A 23,305-nucleotide genomic window follows, 5' to 3' on the forward strand; every position below is an offset into this window, starting at 1 on the left:
CCAACCACAACACTATGAGACTAGATATCAATTACAGGAAAGGATCTGTAAAAAATACAAACACATGGAGGCTAAACAATACACTATTTAATAACCAAGATATCACTGAAGAAATCAAAGAGGAAATCAAAAGCAATAAATAGAATAAAATACCTAGGAATAAACCTACCTAAGAAGAAAAAAGAACTGTATGCAGAAAACTATAAGACACTGATGAAAGGAATTAAAGATGATACAAATAGATGGAGAGATATACCATGTTCTTGGATTGGAAGAATCAATATTGTGAAAATGTCTCTGCTACCCAAAGCAATCTACAGATTCGATGCAATCCCTATCAAACTGCCAGTGGCATTTTTTGCAGAACTAGAACAAAAAATTTCACAGTTTATGTGGAAACACAAAACACCCCAAATAGCCACAGCAATCTTGAGAAAGAAAAACGGAGCTGGAAATCTAGTACTACCATACGACCCAGCAATCCCTCTACTGGGCCTGTACCCTGAGACAATCATAATTCAAAAAGAGTCATGTACCAAAATATTCATTGCAGCTCTATTTACAATAGCCAGGACATGGAAGCAACCTAAGTGTCCATCGACAGATGAATGGATAAAGAAGATGTGGCACATATATACAATGGAATATTACTCAGCCATAAGAAGAAACGAAATTGAGTTATTTGTAGCGAGGTGGATGGACCTAGAGTCTGTCACACAGAGTGAAGTAAGTCAGAAAGAGAAAAACAAATACCGTATGCTAACACATACACATGGAATATTAAAAAAAAAAAAAGGTCATGAAGAACCTCGGGGTAAGACGGGAATAAAGACGCAGACCTACTACAGAATGGACCTGAGGATATGGGGAAGGGGAAGGGGAAGCTGGGACAAAGTGAGAGAGTGGCATGGACATATATACACTACCAAACTTAAAACAGATAGCTAGTGGGAAGCAGCCGCATAGCACAGGGAGATCAGCTCGGTGCTTTGTGACCACCTAGAGGGGTGGGATAGGGAGGGGGGAGGGAGGGAGACGCAAAAGGGAAGAGATATGGGGACATATGTATACGTATACGTGATTCACTTTGTTATAAAGCAGAAACTAACACACCATTGTAAAGCAATTATACTCTAATAAAGATGTTAAAAAAAATCAAAACAAAAAAAAATAGGAATAACCAGAGGAGTTTAAAGATCACTAATTTCTAACCACTGCTGCTTTCCTGCTGATGCAGCTCTTGAAGGTTTATAACCTGTTACGTTGATGTTCTCCATGAAGCATTCTTCAATATCCTGGGATGAACACTGTTTCCTAAGCCATCAGAAGAAATCAGAGGAAAGCAATCTAAAGCTGGACTTCTGTCTCCTCAGGAAGACAAGGGGAGAAGCAGTTTTCAGAGACAGCTTGATTCTCAGTATAACCTGAGCGGTATAGACTAGCTGAGTTAACCTAGAGGCCAGCAGGGTTAGCTTTGTACACACTGGTAGCACATGTATTATTAATCATGACCCAGACATTATTAGTGAATCTAGGTCTCATTCATTCCTCTGAACCTATGTCAGAATACTGATATTTTAATATTTAAAAAACTGGGAGCAGACCCTAAAACTCACAAGAGGTGGAATGAGCTAGCAACTAAAGAAGTTGGTAACATTAGTCGTGTGATGTTAGAAATGTTTTCCAAAATATCATAATTTATGGAAACTTAAAGAAGGTATAGGAAAACCTGAATATCTTCTTGACCTCTGTTAATAAGACTGCAGATAAATGACCAGAACTTAGTCATTATCTGTTTCTTTAAAAAGGTCATAAAGTAGAAAGCAGTCTTGAGGTCTTCTCCTTCAGTTCTTGCATGATCTCTATATAAAGAGCTCAGATACTTTTATGAGTATTTTTTGTCAAGTGTAATTTTTTTCAAAATAAATTTGATGGAATGACAGGATTTTTTAAACCTTTAAAATAGCTCTAGTGAATTAACAATTCCCTGCTTTTGCATGCAACAGGCTGTGTATCTGGGTACTAGTTCATAAATGCCCAGAAGACATTACCATAGTCCAACTAGGCCATAATTAGCAATGCCCCGAAATAAACATGTACTGCTTGGCTAATAATTTGTATTATCTTTTTTACAAGGAGTACTTTTCATTGAACAGTATAATTTTTCCAAGTCTATTAATCATATATTTGGGAGGGTAGGGTAAAGTAAAGGGATAAGGGAATTAAGATGAGTTGAGCACTAAGCTGACTACCATAGGGGAGAGATTACTAGCTGCTTTTTTAGGAGTATAAGAAGTAAAAGTACTAAGACAATATCCTGATCTGTATGACTTCAAAGTTCATGCTCTTTCTCTTGCACCATACCACAGAGCTTGGTGAATTGCCTATAGGCACTTTAGTTAGAAGTGACTTCCAACAAACAAGCCAGTTAGAAGCTGCCTGGGGAAAATACACTGGCAACACAAGCACTGGTGTTTGGAATCAGCAATCACCCAGTTTGCTTTATTCTTTTCTAAGTACGTACTCAATGTAACCCAGGTGGGCATCTGTCCAGTATAGTAGATCATTGGTGTAATCAATGGTGAGGCCATTGGGCCACTTGATCTTGGTAGAAATAATCACAGACTTATGGGTTCCATCCATGCCTACTCTCCCAATGTATGCTCGGTCAGCCCAGTCTCCCCAGTAGACATGCCTGTTGGAGCAAACACAAAGGGTCAGTCCCTGAAGCCAAAAGAACTCAGTGGCAAAGACATAAGCTTTCTCCAATTAGAGAAATGGAGTTTACATCCTACAGAGCCTTTCACAAAGGAAAGAGAACAGAAAATAATCTAACAGGGCATGATGCACAGGAAAGGCTCAGGAATGAACATGATTAACTGGGGATTTCAGTGGATTTGACATGGAAAGTCCAGTAAAGGTGGGTTGTTGTTTTCTTAAACCATAAATTACTTGCATGCAGCCAAAATATGTGACTTTGAAAGTGAATGGTGTGTCATGGCAAAGAAAATAGAATAGCCGATGAATAGCATTTGAACAAGCCATGCTTCTACCCATTATACTAAGCCATTTACCAGGTAGGAAAAGCAGAAGACAAACTCCAACAAGACACTGGCCTTGATATCACTACGTGAACAGCCTTTGTGGTAACAGAGGTGGAAGAAGGGCATGAAAGAAGAGCCCAAGATTACAGGGAGACAATACCCATATCGAGGGTGAAGGGCAATTCCTCTGGGATTCTCAATGCAGAAGGTGTTATTGGCATCCACACAGTGCTCGGCCAGCTTGCGGCGGTATCGACCATTGAGGTCAGAGACAGAAAGGCAATTCAGGTGGGAATCCACCCAATACAGCTTTCTGAAAATGGAGAAATGGAGAAATGGAGAACCAGGAGTTATAGCCATTTTACTTGAGAAAAAATGCACATTTAGCCACACAATTTCCGATCCAAGCACTTTTCCCCCAGGCAAACAAGGACAAGGGGAAACACAGTCGGCCTTCCTGCAATGAGGCAACAGAAGATGCAAGAATGTGTGCTACTCTTCCTGATGTCACCTTACAACAGGAAATTCTGGGGCCACACTTCACACAAGGATTTTAGCTTTACTTGCTTCATGCAGCAAAAGGCATCTTCCCCAAGCAATGTTCCAGGCTTTAGAGGAGCAGGGAAGCAGAAGTGAGAGTGATCAATGAGTATCATGAACTACAGTTTAAATGGTGGAGTCAAGGAAACAAACTTGTCTAAGTGCTATCATTGAGACTGCACAAGGGAACACTGAATCATGGCATCCTTCAGATAAAGAAAAACCTGACCCCCTCCCTGGCCCCATCCCAGTAGGCTGGCAAAATGAGTTTCTTACCCTGCGCCAAGTTTTACTTAAACTCAAAAAGCTTTAGAAACTTATTAGAATCTCTTACCTCAAGGATATTTCAGTTCTGAATATATTGCTATTCAATAAAATCCATTTATTTTCTATAAGGCAGGGTTCTTAATCTGGGGTCCTTAATCTGACACCAGGGTAGCCTAGGCTCTGGGGGCGGGGGGTGTAGCTTCTAAAACTGATGCAAAATTGTATAAGCATAAATTTGTTAAGTGCCTTTATCCAGCAAGGGGTCTGTGGGTATCACCAGAGTCTTAAAGTATCCATAACCTTCCAAAGGGTTCAAAACTCCTAGAATGAGTGTCATTTGAGATCTGATAGTCAATTCCTACTGAAACGATTTCTCTTCCAAAAGACCCCAATGTCTCCTTGCCAGAGGTAAGCCTGATCCAACCATGAGAGGTGTCAGAATATTTAACTGTTAGGACAGTAGCATCTTTTTAGGCTTGGGGATGAGGGAATGAGTGTGCATAAATGCACAAGCCTTGCTATTTAATTCAGTTGGGTAAATCCTGATGTATGAGATGGCCACAATTTTAGATTCCAACATTGTAGAGGGTAATAATAGCAATAATAATAGCAAACATCTATTAAATGCCAAGCCCTGGGCTAGGGACTTTTAAAAATATTATATTATTTAATATCTTATTCCTGTTTTCTTTTTTTTTTTGCAGTATGCGGGCCTCTCACTGTTGTGGCCTCTCCCGTTGCGGAGCATAAGCTCTGGACGCGCAGGCTCAGCGGCCATGGCTCACGGGCCCAGCCGCTCCGCGGCATGTGGGATATTCCGGAACCGGGGCATGAACCCGTGTCCCCTGCATCAGCAGGCGGACTCTCAACCACTGCACCACCAGGGAAGCCCATTATTCCTGTTTTCTTGATGAGGCTGCTGAGGCCCAGAGGCTACTGATTAGTAAGAGCTAGAGCAGGAATTCAAGACTGGCTCCACCACAGGGCACTCCACTCTGTGGAGCTTACTGCCAACTCGTTAATTTCTCTTTATTCCACAGTCAAAACACTGACCCAGTGAACAGAATATGGAGAAGACACTCCATGCCCACTCCAGGAAAAATTAAGAGGACTGAGAACCGGCACAATTTTCCACTGTGCATAACGGTGCTTTGAAAAACTTGTATATCAAGTTTAAGGGCCTTGGAAACCAAACATCCTTGAGTTCGCTATGAACATCTTTATTGATATTGGGGAAATGGTTTCAAATTTCAATGTAATTAGTATCTTAGAACCGTCCCCTACAAACTTAAATGTGACTGGGTTCTATCCTGCCTTGTGTTTTAAGGAATGTTTAGCCTGGCTGTACTCCTTGAACATTTGAGAAAATGCTTCGGTCATGAGATATTTATCCTACCCTCACCCTAGACGTTTTTGCTCCATCTTTCTCAGTACCACATATGTACCTAATTCTTTCCCCTGGTCAAGAACATGCCTAGAATGAGAGGAAAGTAGCTGAAATCCAGGGGAAAATCTCATCCTACCAGTTTTGGGGAGAGAGGACTGAATGACAATATCAAGGCTAAAATATTACCTTTTCTTGCATTGCAGCAAAGGATGAGATAGGAGCAGTACCACAATTAGTTCTGTTCCTGCAAATCACTAATCACTATGCTTTTTGACACACAAAAGAGCCACTATATATAAAATACTTGTATTCACATGATCAAGATTTTATTCATTTTTCTGTAGGCAGTCCTTGAGCACCTATGGCAGGCCAGTTACTATTCAGGTAGAACTAGGGGGCCAATTCTCCATCCCCCATCTTAGGACCTTTACCCTTAAGATGGTCAAACAGAGAAGACATGGAAGAGTCCTCTGTAGGTCTGAGGTGACTGAAGCAATAATATTTGCAGGCTAAGTGCCTCCAGCTTCATGTCAACCACAAAGCCAAATATCTGATAGATTCGATATTCAATAGAGATGTGAAGAAGTGTGGTTGAGCTGGTGGAGTTGAATTAAAGTATCACCATCTCCCTTAAAGATGCTCAGAGTTTCAAGTCGGCCATTCTCCATTTTACAACCAGCCCAGGCTGTGAATAAATAGCATTGCAAGCAGCCTGTGAATGCCAGGAAAGCAGGGGCTGTGTCGGTCTTGTTGACCTCTAGACCCCAGTTCCTAGCATAGCACTGCATGCAGGAGGCACTTAGGCAACAGCTTTAAATGACTGAATGCACCAACAAATGCATGCATCATCCCTTCACATCACCTCCAGTTCACTGAGTGGCCAGTAATAACAGAGCTCTTTCCTCCTTTGTGATGCCCCTCCCCACGAAATTGATATCATAAATTCTTAAAATCACTAGATTTTAGGTTCTGTGGTATCCCATTTGATTATTAGGTACACAGCAGAAAAAAACAAAAACATGCAGAAGCATTAAAATGTATCCACCCATTAACCCAAGTTGGAAAAGATCAGTTCTCTGTTAGGATGGAAACATGGTTTGAATACTTTTTTAAAAGCAAAAAGCCTTTTAACTCTTAAAAAGCTCCTCAGCTTTTTCTTACCTGGTAACCCAGTCGACAGCCAGACTTTCTGTACCTGGTAGATTGTACTTTATGACTGTCTCCCTGTTTGTCTTATTCAGAAACATTCTCTCAATGACTTTATTCTCTATATCAAGCCAGTACAATTTCTTTTCTACTCGGTCAAAATCCACTGCCACAGCATTACCCAGTCCTTGCAAGATGAGGGAGTATAAATGGCCATCGATAGTTAGATTTCTCAAATAGTAACGGTTGCTAAAAATGAGATCGGGCTCGATGTTGCTGTTCTGCCGGCAGGTCTTTCCATCTGGCTCACGGATGTAGCCTGGGGCACACTTGCAGATGTAAGAGCCCAGTATGTTCTCACACTTCTGGCTACAGACAAAGGGCGTCTCCTTGCATTCATCAATATCAACACAAGTCCGCTTGTCAGACAACAGCTTGTAACCAGGGTTACAAGAACAATAGAAACTGGTTAAAGTGTCTGTGCAATTGTGGTCGCAGCCACTGAGTGAAGGGTCATTGCATTCATTAACACCTGTAGGTAAAAGACAGTTATCAGAGAACCTAAGTTGACAGCAATGGATCCACCATAATGGTCCAAAGTCAACCTTCCCACTGGACAGGCCCAATCCTTTTTGTTTCGTTTTGTTTTGCTTCGTTTGGACAGACCCAATTCTTCATGAATCATGCTAAAAGAAGACAGATAAGAAGGGATTTCTAAAGGCCCTACATTATTCAAAAGTCACTCTTACTCAGCTTCCTCCCAACTTGATCCTTCACCAGTGGTTTTAACAACTAATACAACCAACAAGTTTGACTTCTAATCCTATACCTGCCAATCTTCTTTTAATCGATAAATTTAGAAGTGAAATAGCAGGAGAGAGAAGAAAGAAGAGCAGAAGAGCCCACACAGTGGTGTGCTGGTAAAACAAGTCTGGGGTGTGGGGTGGGATGGGGGGAGGGGGGAGCTCTAATTTGTAACTTCTTCCATTTCAATGGTGCCACGACTCACACCATGGCCAATTTCAGGCTCCCAGTGTGACATCCCTGAACATGGAGATGGGAAGAGAGGTGCTCACTTGACTGAGTCTCACAAATGCGATGAGCCACCCAGCACCCCAGGAGGGTACCTCTGGCTGGTCCTGTGACACATGGCCATTCTCATTCAAAAACTACACAGAGGGGAGAACATTTCCTTAAGAGTCTGTATTTTATAAATTCTAGACTGGTTTACTTGTGGGAGTTCGGTGGGGGTGGGCGGAGGGGCTGCCAGTTAAACTCTCCCCTTTAGCCACCTGAGGATGAAAATTAAGAACAGGCTAAGGGGACTTCTCTGGCGGCACAGTGGTTAAGAATCCGCCTGCCAATGCAGGAGACACGGGTTCGAGCCCTGGTCCGGGAAGATCCCACATGCCGCGGAGCAACTAAGCCCGCGAGCCACAATTACTGAGCCCGCAAGCCACAACTACTGAAGCCCACGCGCCCAGAGCCCATGCTGCACAACAAGAGAAGCCTGCACACCGCAACGAAGAGTAGCCCCCGCTCACCGCAATTAGAGAAAGCCTGCACGCAGCAATGAAGACCCAATACAGCCAAAAATAAAAATAAATAAATTTATTAAAAAAAAAACAGGCTAATGAATCCTAGCAGAGAGGCAGTGAAGGAAACAAGTCATTGCAAGAGGCCATGAGAGAGAATCAATACTCTCTGCTGTTAGATACCGTTGGCCTGAATTTGTTCATCTCCTGTTCTTTGTAATGACTGCCTAACTCATGAATTAGTCCAAAAAATGTTTGTGACTGACCTTATATACCAAGAAATCCTTGCTTTTTGCTAGACAAGCAATAGTAATTTTCTGGCAATGTTCTACTTAGAGAACCAACTGACAAGTCCTGCTAAGTCATGAAGGGTTGAAAATCCACATTGTCCCCCTGGTTTCCTTTTCCCCGATCTTCTGTTATACTCACCACATCCTTTCTCATCACTGTTGTCTAAACAGTCATCTAGGTGGTTGCAGACTTTCACCATCTCGATGCAGTTCCCATTGTCACACCTGAACTGATGAGGGGGACACGTGGTCTCCGGGGTGTGACACAGGTGTTCCAGCTCATCTGAGTCATCTCCACAGTCATTTTCCCCATCACAGACGAAGGCCTTATAAATGCAGAGCCCATTCTGACAGGTAAAATGGACCTTGTCGCAGGCAGGGTACACGCAGTCCCTCTCATCACTGTAGTCACCACAGTCGTTGCGCCGGTCACACCTGTGTCATGAAACCCAGTACCACTCTTGAGAGGGTTTTTTAAATATGTTTCCAGCATTTAAAATCAGAATATTTCAGGTGAAAATCCAGATTCGCAACTTCCCTCCAAACAAATGACGCTGACTAGTATCTGCGTCTCTTAGCTGGAGCACTTGCCCAAGGTCCACCTCACCTGCCCCTCACTGTTGTCTGGTTGACCCTGAGCCGCAGCGCCCAGACCCATTTATCATCATGCTCACACCGTTATTCTTCTTACAGCAGAGAGAAGAGAATGAAGTATTTCTTGTACCCATGCCTCTACTCCAAGTGGAAAACCAAGAGCCTCAGCTATCTCAAGAAAGAACTTTCTTCTAGCAAGCCCACTTCATTCATCTCTCTGACCCTCCGTGCAAGGTCACGTTATGACCTTCATGGACCCTAGGCACTTTTGCCTTCATGGGCCCCTTCCTCCATAAAAATATTTATTTATTTCCCTAGAACAGTCAAATTCACAGAGTCAGAAAGTACACTGGTAGATGCCAGGGGCCGGGGGTTAAGGGGAGTGGGGAGGGCGAATGGGGAGTTAGTGTTTAAAGAGGACAGAGTTTCGGTTTAGGAAGGTGAAAAATTCCAGAGATGGATGATGGTAAGAGTTGCACAGCAATGTGAATATACTTAGTGCCCCTGAACTGTACACTTAAATGTGGTTAAAATAGTATGTTTTATATTATGTGACTTTTACCACCATAAAAAACATTTATAATTAAGGACCACATTGGTATAAAGCCAGCTATATTAATATTATTTGGTATTATAATACTTTCTTTGACCTAAAATTTCTTTTTTTTTTTCTTTTGATTTTAAAAGAAATCCAAACATTTTCATAGACCACTAAAACTACCATGGGCTCCAGGCCCCAGTCCTGCCTCATGGACGTTTAGGTTTGTTTGTAGATTGTTTAATCCCCAATTCACCTGAACCAGTCGGGGATACACAGTCCATTACTACAGGTGAACTCCGTTTCAGAGCAGGATCTCCTGGTGCAGTTCTGGTGCTCATCATAGGCATCAGAGCAATCCGCATCGCCATCACAAACCCAAGATTGAGGGATGCACCTCCTGGATGGAGACACGCTACTTACACAGAGAAACTCAGAACTTGAGCAGCTGTGACTCTCTGAAACCAAAGCACATGAGAATCAGAAATCACATGAGAGCTCATTCTAGAAGTCAAATTCATTCTGAAGCATTATTTATCTTGCTTGACATTACATAATAGTCTGAGGGATGAAAGGAAATGAAGGGAAAATAGGTAGACAAACTATGCTCCCAAATTTTCATTTTAATTGCTTTGGATCTTTGATTTTTTTCAGAAGTAAAAAGTACAGGTAATAAAGCACCTCATTTAGTTTTCCATAAAATTAATGTAAGGTCACATTTTTCCCTTAGGCCTATCAAAACTACTCACATTTTATTAATTGGATACCAAAAATCCCTTACATTTGGTAACACTTTTTAGCTTACAAAGTATAATCACTCAAACACAATGTGAGATAGGCATTTTTATGCCAGTTCTACAGATGAGAAAACTGAAGCTCGCAATGGTTGACTAGATAGCTCAAAGTCATAGAATTTTCCAAAAAGCTAGGGCTTCTTTCCTAGGTATATAGGAGCTGTGTATGTCAGTAAGAGTTGTCAGAAACCAAGACACTGTTAGGAAAGAGCTAAGATGCTAACATGTAATCATGAAAGCCTGCAGAATAAAATACAGGTATTTTATCCAATCTCACTGAGGGTAAAGAGGAGACAAGAGGAAGGGAGTCTTGGTGAGGAGATATGGGAGAAAAGTATATGCTACAGTCCATGTTTGTGTAGCTGTCAACCACCCATTTCATAGAATATATGTAGAACCATGGACCACCACCAAAGTCATGGACATATGAGGTAACAATCAAATGCAAACATCATGGAGTCATTGTTTCTATTATCCTACCATGGAAAGACACTCTTCCAAGACACCTTAGCTAAGAGTTCTATGCTCTGTTGGTAATGGGAGATGGTGTTCCATAGTTTGTTCCATAATTCACTTAAAAGGAATGACCCCCCCACCCCCTAACAGCTCTAGGATAATGGATAAAACTGGAGGCACAGTTAGTTGCAACGCTATTAAAACTGCTATTAAGAGTGGCCAACTGAGTTCTCTTTATCTGTTCTAGAAATGTAGGACATTATTTCCATTATCTAAATGCAACAGAAAAAAAGTAAACATTAAAATCATTTTTCATCCTTTTAAAGCATTTAAGTGGATGATATCAAACATTCTTGGGCGTAAAAATAAAGGTAACATTCTATCTGTGTGCATTCAACAAAGAGGAACCTCTCTGACAACCATATACTCCAAAGACAGAAAAACAAATCTACTGAGTTTCCCTAGAATGTGACAATGCAGAGGAATTGGTCGTTTGCACTTACCACAGTGGTGTCTTTCATCCTCATCACTCATGTCCCCACAGTCATTATCACCATCACAGACCCACTCTACTTGGATGCACCTGTTATTGTCACACCTGAATTCATCACTGAAGCATGTTGGCTCAGAAAACTCTGAAAAAATATAAAAAGCACTCTTGGTGAGAAGAGTGGTTTGCAGTCCAGGAATCTTGAGAGAAGCCTACTACAGCATGGGCTTTCTAGAACACCAATTAGAGTTCTTTAATCATTTCCCACATGTCAACGAATCAAGTTGTCATATGCCAATAAACCCAGAGACCCCTCAAAATTAGCCTAGGACTAAAGAAAATTTAATTTTAACCACTAAAAATACAGCACAATAATAACAGTAAGGAGAAACATGACCTTTCATAAGCTGGTAAGAAAAGAGTACATATCAATACAGCCTTGAAAGAAACATATCCCCTTTGACACAGGAACGCTACTCCTAGAGATCTAGCCTATAAGAATCTTCCCACATATGCAGGATGTTCATGCTAGCATTATGTCTTATAGTGAAAAAATGGAAACAACCTAAATATCCATCAGCTGGGAAAGGGATAAAAACACATGGAACACCCATACTTTACAGCAATATTCAGCAGTGCAAAGGAATGAGATAGAGCTGCACTTTCTAACTGACAAGCTACTGTTAGGCTAAAAAAAAAGTCGGGGGGAAATTGCAGAAAAAATATATGTAGTAAGGTCCTATTTGTGTTTTAAAAACTACATGTCAGGATATATAGATAAAGATAAGAAGAATTCACACTTAATAGTGATTATGTCTAGGGAGGGAGGGGACTGTAGGAGGCTGAAGGAATGGGGATTTTACTCTTTTATATACATCTTACTATTTCTTTAAAATAATATCTGTGTATTGGATGTTCACCAAACTTATTGTGGTAATCACTTCATGATGTATGTAAATCATGCTCTATACCTTAAACTTACACAGTGCTGTATGTCAATTATATCTCAATAAAACTAGAAAAAAATATATCTCTGCATATTATGAGAATACATTCATATTAGATTGTGTGTTTACTTCTCTTTAATATGTCAGACAGTTGGTACTAATTGCTATTACTATGACCTTTGTTCCCATGGAGAAGTCTGGAAACTATATTTATTCTTCATATATTTGAACCAATAGTTCATATATTTAAACCAATCTCTAAGACTATTCTACCCACCTAACAGTTATTAATTATTTCCCTTACAGATCTTCAAAACTCTATGTGCCCTTTGTTTTCTCAAAACTCTTAGTGTTGGGGAAAAAGAAATTGGCAAAGAGCTTCTAATATCACATTCTATTAGCCACAGAATTTGAACCTGAGGGAAGATAGGAATAGAAAATAGTCTGAATTCAGCTGCAAAACTAGGCTAATGGTCTTAAGAAAATACCCCTCCAGGGCCTTCCCTGGTGGCGCAGTGGTTGGGAATCTGCCTGCCAATGCAGGGGACACAGGTTCGAACACTGGTCCGGGAAGATCCCACATTGCCGTGGAGCAACTAAGCCCGTGCGCCACAACTACTGAGCCTGTGTGCCACAACTACTGAAGCCCGTGCACCCTAGAGCCCATGCTCTGCAACAAGAGAAGCCACCACTGTGAGAAGCCCATGCACCGCAACTAGAGAACGCCTGCACGCAGCAACGAAGACCCAACGCAGCCAAAAATAAGTAAATAAATTTATAAAAAGAAAATACCACTCCAAAAAAAAGCTTTATATGTGATGGTACTTACTGCAGTGATATTTATAATACAGGAAAAAAAATAAAGCAATCTAAATGCTTAAAATAGAGGCAGTTAACTCAATGATCATATAACCACTCAATGGAATATCACACAGCCATTAAACAGGAGTACGAAGACTTTGTAACAGGGGTCAGCAAACTCTCTCTTAACCAGACAGTATATATTTTAGGTTCACAGGCCATATGTTCTCTGTCACGCCTACTTGACACTGCCACTGTAGCAAAAAAGCAGCCATAGCCAGGATGTGGCTGCATTCTAATGAAACTTTATTTATAAAGACAAGCAGCTAGCCCATGGCCATAGTTTGCTGACCCCTATACAGCAATATTGACAGACAAAAAAGCAATGTATTAGATTTTACCTTTGTATTTTTTAAATTATGTAAAAAAATTGTGTGTGGATATAGATTAGGACTTGCAAAGGTAAACAGTAGCCTTCAAACACAAGCAACACATAACTGCCTCTAAGAATATAACTAGAAGGTCCTTGGAACATCTCAGGAAGCTCAGATGGCCATGGACCCTACCTCCTCAGCTGGCACACAGAACAGAAAGAAATATGTGCCCCTCGTATGCCCCCTCCACCTGTATATGATGATTTCAATCACTCTTGGATCCTCCCACAGTCTTATGGGTCAGAACTCAGCCAAGTTCAGAAATTCCAATTCAGAGTCAATTACAATTAATTGAGTTCTACAAGCCAGGCAGGTACCAGGTGCATCACCAACATAATCTCTTTTCATCTGCATCGATCAGCAGCCTCCAGATCCTGATCAGCAACCCACCCAGTGCCCTGCATGAGCAGGTTTTTAATGAATGTCTGCTGAGTGGTTTCAGCAAGGAGTGCAAACATTCCGCAGCCAGAATCATAGTCTATATTTGAAGTAGTCGGAAGAGGGTCTTCAGCCGCATTACAATGCTTCCCATGCTTGCTTACTCTCTTACCACAAGTGTCAGGTTCATCAGAGCCGTCAGAACAATCTCTTTCGTGATCACAAAACCAAAAGCTAGGAATACAGGATCCAGACGTGCAGTGGAACTCATCGCTCTTACACGACTTAGAGACTGCAGGAGGCAAAGAAGATAAAACCCATGAGCAACACACAAGCTTGTTCCTAATAACCTGCCTGTATCTCTGATCTGGATACGAGCTGCCAAGAAAGGAAGGCTGAGGCCTGGGAAATGAGTTTTTGTATAAGTTTTCCATTGGGAGGGAAGAGTATGGGAGAGCAATACCACTCCAGTTTCCCAGAATTTTTTTCTAAATTCCAGAAGTTCAAAAATGAATTGCATTTGTTAGAAATACCAAAAGACTATTTTTTGACACATGAGATCACAAATTATAGATAAAAGAAAACTTGGTTCTATGTTTTCTGCCATAACATAAAATAAAATAAATGCTATTGAAAAGCAAAATCAACAATATAACCAAATCTGAGTTCACCCTACACACAATCTTTTAGCCATCTTAGACCATGATTCTAGAGAGTTAGCAAAGTTCTGCTTTTAATCATCCTTATAATTCATTTGAGTAAATGACTCTGCCTACACGTGAACATTGATTCTTTTCTCGCATAACCTGAGGTAGTCCTGGTCTAATGTGTTTTCTAGATTTTCTGCTACCTCTTGCTGCTGTTTTTACAGCTGACTTCTGCTCTTGGACTGTAACCTGGCCTGATGACAATCACTAAGTTCTTAAAGGATGCATCTATTTACACCAATAGTCTCAAAATCATCGTGCTTAAGAAAGGCCTTTTAGTTTAATAGATACAGGAAATTATTTGATTAAACCAAATGGCTAAATATGCAATTAAGGTTTCTGAAAGTCAAACATATGAAAAAGAGAGAAAAATTATTTCAGTTACTAATGGCTACTACAAATGTATTGAGAGCAAATACAAGGGCTCAATGTGCAGATTCTGCCTGGAGTTCCTGAAGACAAAAGGTCTTTAATTGTAGAAAGTTAGGCATTAGAGCTGGTCTCTGGAAGAAATATTTGGAGTCAGGCATCCAGCCAGCGAACAGAGAGAAGGGGCTTCTTATGCCCCTACAATTACATCCTAAAGTAACTGCCTACTGAATCTACTTACAAGGTCAATTTGAGATGACAAATTGAAATTAGCCCAAACACCCAGGCGATGTATCTTTGCATTAGCTCAAGACATGCATCCCTGGAACCACAGAAGGAAAAGCAGTTTTATCTTACCACAGAAAATGGGGTTTTCATCACTCATATCTCCACAGTCGTTGTCTCCATCACACAAGAAAAGATGAGGAATACAAACAGTTGAATTCATACATTTTACATATCCAGGCTGGCACGTGCGATCAGCTTGAAAAAGACAACCAGATAAACATTTGGAACTTACCCACCACATACACATCATACACGTCCACGCTAACAGATCTATCGCAGAATCAAACCACCAGAAGGGAAGGATGTTCAAAGCTATCACAGAGGCATGATCCATGACACTTATGGGATGCCATACATTCTACAGTAAAAAGAGATATTTCCAGCTGATACCACAGGCCATGGAGGAGAGGGGAGGCTGCTTTATAGTTGTAATTGTCTGTTTTCATTATTTAATAGCATCAGCATGACTCCCCACTCTTGGTTAAATAAATGATGGCATATCCACACAATGGAGTAATATGTAGCTGTAAAAAGGAATGAAGAAGATCTCTGTATATTGATAAGGAATGATGGTATGATCTCCAGGATATATTAACAGTAAGAAAGCAGAGGCTTCCCTGGTGGCGCAGTGGTTGAGAGTCTGCCTGCCGATGCAGGGGACACGGGATCATGTCCCGGTCCGGGAAGATCCCACATGCCGTGGAGCGGCTGGGCCCGTGAGCCATGGCCGCTGAAAGAAAGAAAGAAGAACACTAGGCTATCTTTTGTGTAAGAAAAATGATGGCAATGTGTATGTCTAGCAAGAAAGAAATGCTTACACTAAAAACAATGATGAAAAGATAAAACTAATGAAAATTGTAACCCCTATGAACAGATTGAGAATAGTATGGAGGGAGCAGGGTGGAGACGACAAGGAAGAAGGACTCTGTGAATGCACCTTGCTGTATAATTTTGACTATGAAACCATGCACATTATTTTGTATAAATAAACATAATGAAATAAAAACAGATAAAGAAAAGCAATTCCTAAAATTTGGAAACAGTAACAGATGACTGCATATTCCTAGTGGGAAATAATCTAAGAACAAGAAGGACCTAAAATCTTTAATTGTATTTGTGTGGTTACTTTGAAATTATTATAGGCATGTTGAAATTATTATAGAATAAAGCAAATAAGTGACTATGTTAATGTCACTTATTACAAACCAAGATTTTTAAGTAAAAGAGACATGATTATAAAATCCAAAAGGTAAAAAACCTGTTATCTCAAATTAAAACGGAAAATACCAATATCGTTTTTTTTCCCCTTAAGAATTGTATTTCCTAGCTCTATCCAATAAAAAGGCCTAGAAGCAATAAAAGCCAAATAGGAATGGGTAATGCAACACTGTGGTAATTTTTAAATACCACAAAAGGAATGAGGCCAATTCCAGGTCTGAGACAGGAAATGTACAAGTCTGAGCTATGGAAGACTGAATGGGGTCAAGTCAAAATAACAGAGAACCCAACTTTACCAGGGTTCCTGCTGGCCGAAGATAGAACAATTAAGCACCGAAACCAGTAACTTACTTCACTGCATTTCAACTCAAAAACGTAAAAATCCATGAGTTTAACACAATAGTAAAAACAAAACAAAGCAAAAACTTAGTGCTCATTGGTCACCAACTCATTACTCTCAAAAATGACAAAGGGAAAGAATCAGACATTTACGCTGCAGAATTTTATTTCAGGGTAACAAAATAGTTAATGAGGGAAATTTCTTCTTTATGGAACGTCAGCTAATAAATGTGCAAGGAACGATAAAATTTTTAAATGTCTATTTTGTAACCCTTAAAGTAATAATGAATTTATGGAACAACCATCCACGGATGCTAAAACCAGTGGGTGAAAGGTTGATGGGAACTTCCTAAGGGAAGATTCAGGCTGACTTCTAAATTCACTAATTAATTTCATCCTCACTTAAAGTGGAACAATCAAGCATTATGTGCTTCATTATGTGATACGACAAGAAATAGCTCCACCTATGAAGTGTTCTTGCCCAAAGAATTGAGTCTAATGTAATCAAATCACTAGGCCTCAATTCCAGCCTAAATCAATGTGTAGACCTTGCCTGAATCATAATTTGAACAGAGCAACTGTTGACATTTTGGGGACAAGTGATAAAATTTGAATATGGACTGAGTACTAGAGGATATTAAATAAGTATTGTTGATTTTGTTGGGCATAATACTGGCATAGTAGTTGCTTTTCAGAAGGTCTTTATCAGTGATATGTATGTCTGGGAGTTGCATTAAAATACCCAAAATAAAGTTTGGGGGCTTCCCTGGTGGCGCAGTGGTTGAGAGTCCGCCTGCCAGTGCAGGGGACACGGGTTCGTGCCCCCGGTCCAGGAGGATCCCACATGCCGCAGAGTGTAGATATACCCAAACTAAAAATACATTTGTGCTCACGCTCCGCCCTTTTGTTTTCTCAAGATTCTAAAGTGCAAATCCCAGAAATTTTGGAAAATCAATTCACTAAAAAGCAATTTACCAGAAAAACTAAAGAGACAAATCATTTCAGTCAACACTGTACTACATACCTTTTTGCACAACAAACATTAAACACAACACATTAATCAATCATTTTTGTCAGTAACCACTGGTAAAGCTTTAAAACCGTCAGATGTATAAACCAAGGAGAAAATACTGTACGTTAAATAGTCAATGGTTGTACAGATCCATAAATTTAGGTGAATAATTCAAATACTAGGTAGAATAGTTTTAAAAAATCGCTTAGTAGACTGTATTAAAATGAAATGTATGTTTTAGATGAATACTATGGGGTTTTTTCTCAGAAAATGCATTGTCTTTATACAAAAATTTCATCTCCCAAGCTCTAAGACTTCAAGACTCCAAAGCACAAGTACTGAAGATGAACTTACAGCAATTTTTCTCATCTGAAGCATTGTGATCATGGCAGTGGTCCATTCCATCGCAGACTAAGTGAAGCGGGATGCACTTTCCATTACTGCAAGTAAATTCCGTGGTTTCGTTACAAGCCCTGAACAGGCACCCTGCCTCATCACTGTTGTCACCACAGTCATTGTAGTGATCACAACGATAACGATATTGGACGCATCGCCCGTTGGCACAGGTGAAGCTTGTCAAAGGGCAGGTGTGATACGCTAAGAGGAGGGGGAAAAAAAACATTGAAGAAGCTTCTGGATTAAAGCATCATCCCATTTTCTAAAAAGATACAAGCAAATAAAATAAGACACTTTGGGTTTACCTTCCAAGGCAAAACGCACTGCATGCAAAGTGAGATAACACTTTAAATTAGTTAGATTAAGCAAATATTTTGTATGCTTCTTTTAGCAAATGAAGTATTTTAAGCAAATGGCAAAGTCACTCCATTTCTCTACCATCTCAATGTATAAGTTTATCTCAATCACATTAAATTTAATCACGTTAAGTTTTCAAACACAATGCTTTAATGTGATTGAGGCTCAGAGAGGTTAAGTAACTTTCCCAGGCCTCTACAGACTGTAAATGGCATCCAGCACCTTTGCTCTTAACCACTATAGAGGTGCTTCCTAATAAAGCATCATACACTACTTCACAGCACATATATCAGCTTATGTGTGATTTAAGCAAAGTGCAAGTCTAGATTCTCAGAGTAAATGTTTTTCACTTCTAAAAGGACCAAACACTTGGTACATTGTGAGTTCTTAACAAAAGTTCCAAGAGTCCAACTCACCACAGAGAGTTTCCAGCTCGTCACTGCTGTCACCACAGTCATCAATGTCGTTACATTTCCACTGCTCTGGGATGCAGTTCCCATTGAGGCAGGTGAACTTGGAACTATGGCACCTTGTACCATTATCCCGGATGCAGTACTTATTGTTGTTGGCCAGGTACCAGTGGCCCTCGTGTGGACACTGGCACTCAGGGCCATTTGGACCTGAAGAAAGGTAGGCCCAGGAAAAGCTAAAGATTTGTGTAGCAAACATTCATATTTTCTCCTCCAGAAGAGCATTGGCCACAGCTTCTATATTAAACACGCTATAAGACAAGCCATGGAAACTCTACTCTGAGTCATTTTTCCATCAATAAGAACCACCACCAATTTCTAATAAATGTGGCTACTTCACCTTAATCTTTAAACCACTATCTCGTCTTCACTGAAACGTTAGCAATGATTCTACCTTCTCAGCAAAATCTGCAAAGCAACAGTCTCAAAAGGCACGTCTTCCTATGAATTTGTTGTTCTCTATAAAACACACTTCTGAAGCACACACCACACTCTAAAATATCCACTAAAAACTGTACCTCCTAAGTGAAAGAATTAAATCCTTTTATAAGGAACGTTAGCTCATTGATGAAATTTCTATTCAAGACATGAGATGCAGCAGCCTAACCTGCATGTTTCTTTCTACCTCCATCAAGCTTGAATTAAAAATGTCTTTGTAAGAAGGCTCCACATGGAATACAAAAGAAACCCTTCAAAGTCTTCTTCTCAACATACAAACCCTGAAATCTATTTTATAAGTTACTCTGAAAACAAAAAGAATTTTTTCTCCTATTAGAGCTGAATATTCCCTCAGCCTTCCTTACTAGTGGTCATCATTATTATTACTCTCCATGAGTCTAGCTTCATGGCCAGTGCCTTACCTGGTGCACAAATATGGCTGCAGCCCCCATTAAACTGATCGCAAGGATTGTGACACTGCTGTTGGTCCTTCACGACAGCACGAATACCCTTAGGCAGGAAGGGAAGAGTCGTGGTCATTGCAGTCTGACTTGACCCATCATATTTGTTTGCTCGGTAAATTTTTTTATTGAACCAGTCAGTCCAGTAAACATACTGGCCATAGACAGCCAAACCAAAAGGATTATTGGCTCTGCTGACAATGACCTCCCGCTCCAGGCCCTGTAGAGTGATGCGCTCAATCTTCTGCCTAAAAGGAAGATGGGAAAAAAAAAAAAAAAAAAAAGCTGGAATCCAGAAAGAATACGTTCCTCAGCTGGAACCCAATGCCTGAGCCCAACCATGGCTTTACACAAGCCCCCAGCTTTCTTTTCAAGTGCAGCCTATGGCAGCAAGAAATGTTTCTTCTGGTAATGGGAGAACTTCACCTGCTTATCAAACAATGGCCTATATAAATCATTGATTTCCACATATTAATATAACCCACGAGTAATCCTACAAAGGGAACCAGACTAACATTTGAAAACGGGAGAGCATTATGAAATAATACACGTATCGCATGGAACTCGGTGTTTAGCACAGAGTAGTCACTCAATAAAATGTGAATTACATGGGACTTCCCTGGTGGTCCAGTGGCTAAGGCTCCGCACTCCTAATGCGGGGGGCCCGGGTTCAATCCCTGGTCAGGGAACTAGATCCCACATGCTGCAACTAAAGATTCCCACATGCTGCGACTAAGACCCGATGCAGCCAAATAAATAAATATATTTTTTTTAAATGTGAATTACTTTTCCCTTCCCACTCCCTTAATGACTTTTTCCATTTGTCATTTACTTTGAGATATTTACCTAGAATGATCCAAACTTAGACACAAAACATCACTGCTTTGTTTCAAGTGAGAAAATAAAGATGAAGTTGTTAGGTGCTCAGTGGCACAAGACCAAAATCATAAGAAAATAAGCAAGAAAAGTTAAGGTTCCCACCATGCAGACACCAGCCATAATAAACAAAATCATCTCATCTCTTCAATCATTCGGATGATTGGAATGTGAGTAATTTCAGGAGTACTTGGAGAGTTACATATAAAATTAGAGCTGACAGAAGTTTATAAGCAAAACACTATGAAATTGAGAAGAAGCTGGCACAGAAGAAAGAACTTTTTTGAGAAGACAATGAAAAGACAAAGACTGAAGGAAAATGTTTTTACAAGATACTGAACGCTAAAAGCCCAGAGAAAACTTACTATCAGTGTGCATTGAAAAGTCATTCAGATTTTATGGTACTTACATGAGGCCCGTAAATTATAAATTGAATGACTACATTTGTAATTATAGTTGAAATTAACTTGTCTAGTAATGCATCTTTAGATGCCTTCAGTTCACAGTTATTCAACCTCATGATATAGATCAGTTTTCACAGATGTATTCACCAATATTTCATCACATTATGCATATCCCTCTTTTTTTGAAGAGGGAGGAAGAAATCTTCTCATCAACACCCGCAGGAATAACCAAAGACACATACAGATTAGCATCTGCCCAGTAGAGACAGCCTTCTTCATAGTCCAGAGTGAGCCCGTTGGGCCAGACCAGGTCACTGTTCACGATGGATTCCCGGAAGTTTCCTCCCAGTGTGGCTCTCTCAATTTGGGCATTAGTACTCCAGTCAGTCCAATACATGTACCTAGTGATCCAAAAGGAGTCATAATTCATCACAAAGAACCTCACTCTTTTTACTTAAGAAAGATGGCAGCATTCTTTAACTGTAAATTGACACCAATATGGCAAAATGAAACCCTACTCCATTCCCATCCATACAACTTGCCCAATGTGGATTTACTGAGTCAGAGCATTAATTCGCTAGTATGCTGCCAATTTTCCTAGCATCAATGGGAGTTCCATCCCAGGTAGAGTCACTCATGCTCTTTCACCCTTGAATCTGTAGCTACAGTGCTACAAGCCCACAAAACACTGGCTCTCTATGAGCATAAAATAATTTCAGACCCCACTCCCTCCAGAAATAAGCAGACCATGGCATACCCTTGGCAAGGATCTAACACAATTGCTCTTGGCTTTGTAACTCGGGCTATCACAGTGTGCTTAGACCCATCCGTGGCAATGGACTTAATTGTCTGGTTGGTGTAGTCACTGTAATAAATTCTTCTATTGATCCAGTCAAAGGCAATGCCCTCAGGATTCCCTATGCCTGGACATACACCAACAAAAACACAAAAAGAAGTTAGAGTCTCAATATGCATTTTAGAACCCCTGGGTTATCCACGTGTGTTGACCCTATTGTGTCTCCTTCCAAGATAAGCTACACGTAGCGTGCACTTACCCGAAACAACAACGGTGGGAGAACTGCTCCTTGAATTCAGGTTGACATAGGAAATCTGGCCTTTTCCAGATTGTAAAATTTGTGTGAAGTAGATTCTGTTATCTATGCTGTCATAGTCTAGGGCCACGGCAATTCTTTCCACACTTATTGCTGTGAAAGGTTGACTATAGTCCTCAGGGTCAAAGTGTAAGCTCCTCAAGGAATCATCCAAGGCAAAGATGAGGAAATTCTCTGATGAAATGGCACAGCTCTTGCCATCACCTTGCAGGGTCCCAAAGGCACAGCCACATTTTGGGGTGTGCAGTTTAGGCAGAGCAAAGCAGAAATGGGTGCATCCTCCATTGTCCTCCAAGCAAGGGTTGTCGTCGACCTCTGCTGGTGACCGGGGCTGAGCATTCTGGTCAAAGACGGTCACATCTCTTAGCCAGTCGATATTGTCCCTTATAACTGTTGGTGGATCTGCTTTATATGGCTCCTTGCTAGCTTGGAAGATTTTTTTTAAATTCCTGTCTACCCATATGATGGAATTTCCTAATATAGTGATGGCATAAGGAGCGGGGTAACGACTGCCAAAACGAATTACTTCAGATTCCCCTCCATCAATGCTGACCCTTGCAATTAAATCTAAAGCATCATCAACCCAATAAACGTAGCCATTGCTAAGGTCCAATGCCAAGCCCCGTGGTGTGGCAACGATGTTTGATACAAGCACAGTTCGATTGGTACAGTCAAGAAAAGAACGTTCAATCTTTGGGTTTTGTCCATAGTCAGACCAGAAGAGGTATCTGTTCTTGGGGTCTACAACAATATCCCTGGGCATATCCACTGTGGTTTTAAGGAGAACACGGCGATGGGTGGTATTGATCCTTAGAACTTCTATCAGTGTTTCAGACCTAAAAGCATTGGTGAAATAAAGATTTCCTGCAGAAAAATGAAAGAGCATGCTGATGAATGGAAAAACAAGAAGGAAGAAGAAGATACCGTTTGTAAGATTGAGGTTTGGGTCAGTATATGTTGTCTTTTCCAGGATGATAGGTTAATATCTCAGTTTAGACTTAGAAAAATAAATATTTACTCTTAGGAACTAAATAGATTGTTTCTTCACATTTAAAGAGAATGTAACTCTCTTCAGCTTCTAAAGCAGATCCGAATTCATAGCAAACATCATAACCCACTTTCTACTGAAAGGTGTATTTTCCAGAATGTCCTTCCTCTTCTACCTGAATTTTCAAAGACTCATTATCATGACATACCTTCTACTCCAACATGATGAA

At 40.4% G+C, this 23,305-nt stretch overlaps 1 protein-coding gene and 1 non-coding gene across 5 annotated transcripts in view; one reads left to right on the top strand and one right to left on the bottom strand.

Moving 5' to 3' along the window:
- The window catches only part of LRP2 (LDL receptor related protein 2), a 190,112-nt gene that overhangs the window by 41,345 nt on the left and 125,462 nt on the right, over nucleotides 1-23,305 (bottom strand). For 3 of the 4 annotated variants that reach the window (XM_024756639.1, XM_024756637.1, XM_024756636.1), the window contains 14 exons: nucleotides 22,032-22,952; nucleotides 21,734-21,899; nucleotides 21,219-21,377; nucleotides 19,658-19,944; nucleotides 18,744-18,947; nucleotides 17,929-18,171; nucleotides 15,075-15,200; nucleotides 13,814-13,933; nucleotides 11,095-11,226; nucleotides 9,598-9,799; nucleotides 8,349-8,644; nucleotides 6,400-6,916; nucleotides 3,205-3,357; nucleotides 2,525-2,695 (listed from right to left, as the gene is read on the bottom strand). In XM_024756639.1, coding sequence (XP_024612407.1) covers nucleotides 2,525-2,695; nucleotides 3,205-3,357; nucleotides 6,400-6,916; nucleotides 8,349-8,644; nucleotides 9,598-9,799; nucleotides 11,095-11,226; nucleotides 13,814-13,933; nucleotides 15,075-15,200; nucleotides 17,929-18,171; nucleotides 18,744-18,947; nucleotides 19,658-19,944; nucleotides 21,219-21,377; nucleotides 21,734-21,899; nucleotides 22,032-22,952 — 3,697 coding nt within the window. The remainder of the gene's footprint in view (nucleotides 1-2,524; nucleotides 2,696-3,204; nucleotides 3,358-6,399; nucleotides 6,917-8,348; nucleotides 8,645-9,597; nucleotides 9,800-11,094; nucleotides 11,227-13,813; nucleotides 13,934-15,074; nucleotides 15,201-17,928; nucleotides 18,172-18,743; nucleotides 18,948-19,657; nucleotides 19,945-21,218; nucleotides 21,378-21,733; nucleotides 21,900-22,031; nucleotides 22,953-23,305) is intronic. The other variant, XM_024756638.1, reaches the window with a different exon arrangement.
- TRNAR-CCU (transfer RNA arginine (anticodon CCU)) lies at nucleotides 20,313-20,385 on the top strand. Its single transcript has one exon. It is a non-coding gene; the product is annotated as a tRNA-Arg (tRNA).

Source organism: Neophocaena asiaeorientalis, unplaced genomic scaffold, assembly GCF_003031525.2.
Source record: "Neophocaena asiaeorientalis asiaeorientalis breed wild unplaced genomic scaffold, Neophocaena_asiaeorientalis_V1.1 scaffold6, whole genome shotgun sequence".
Classification (NCBI taxonomy): domain Eukaryota; kingdom Metazoa; phylum Chordata; class Mammalia; order Artiodactyla; family Phocoenidae; genus Neophocaena; species Neophocaena asiaeorientalis.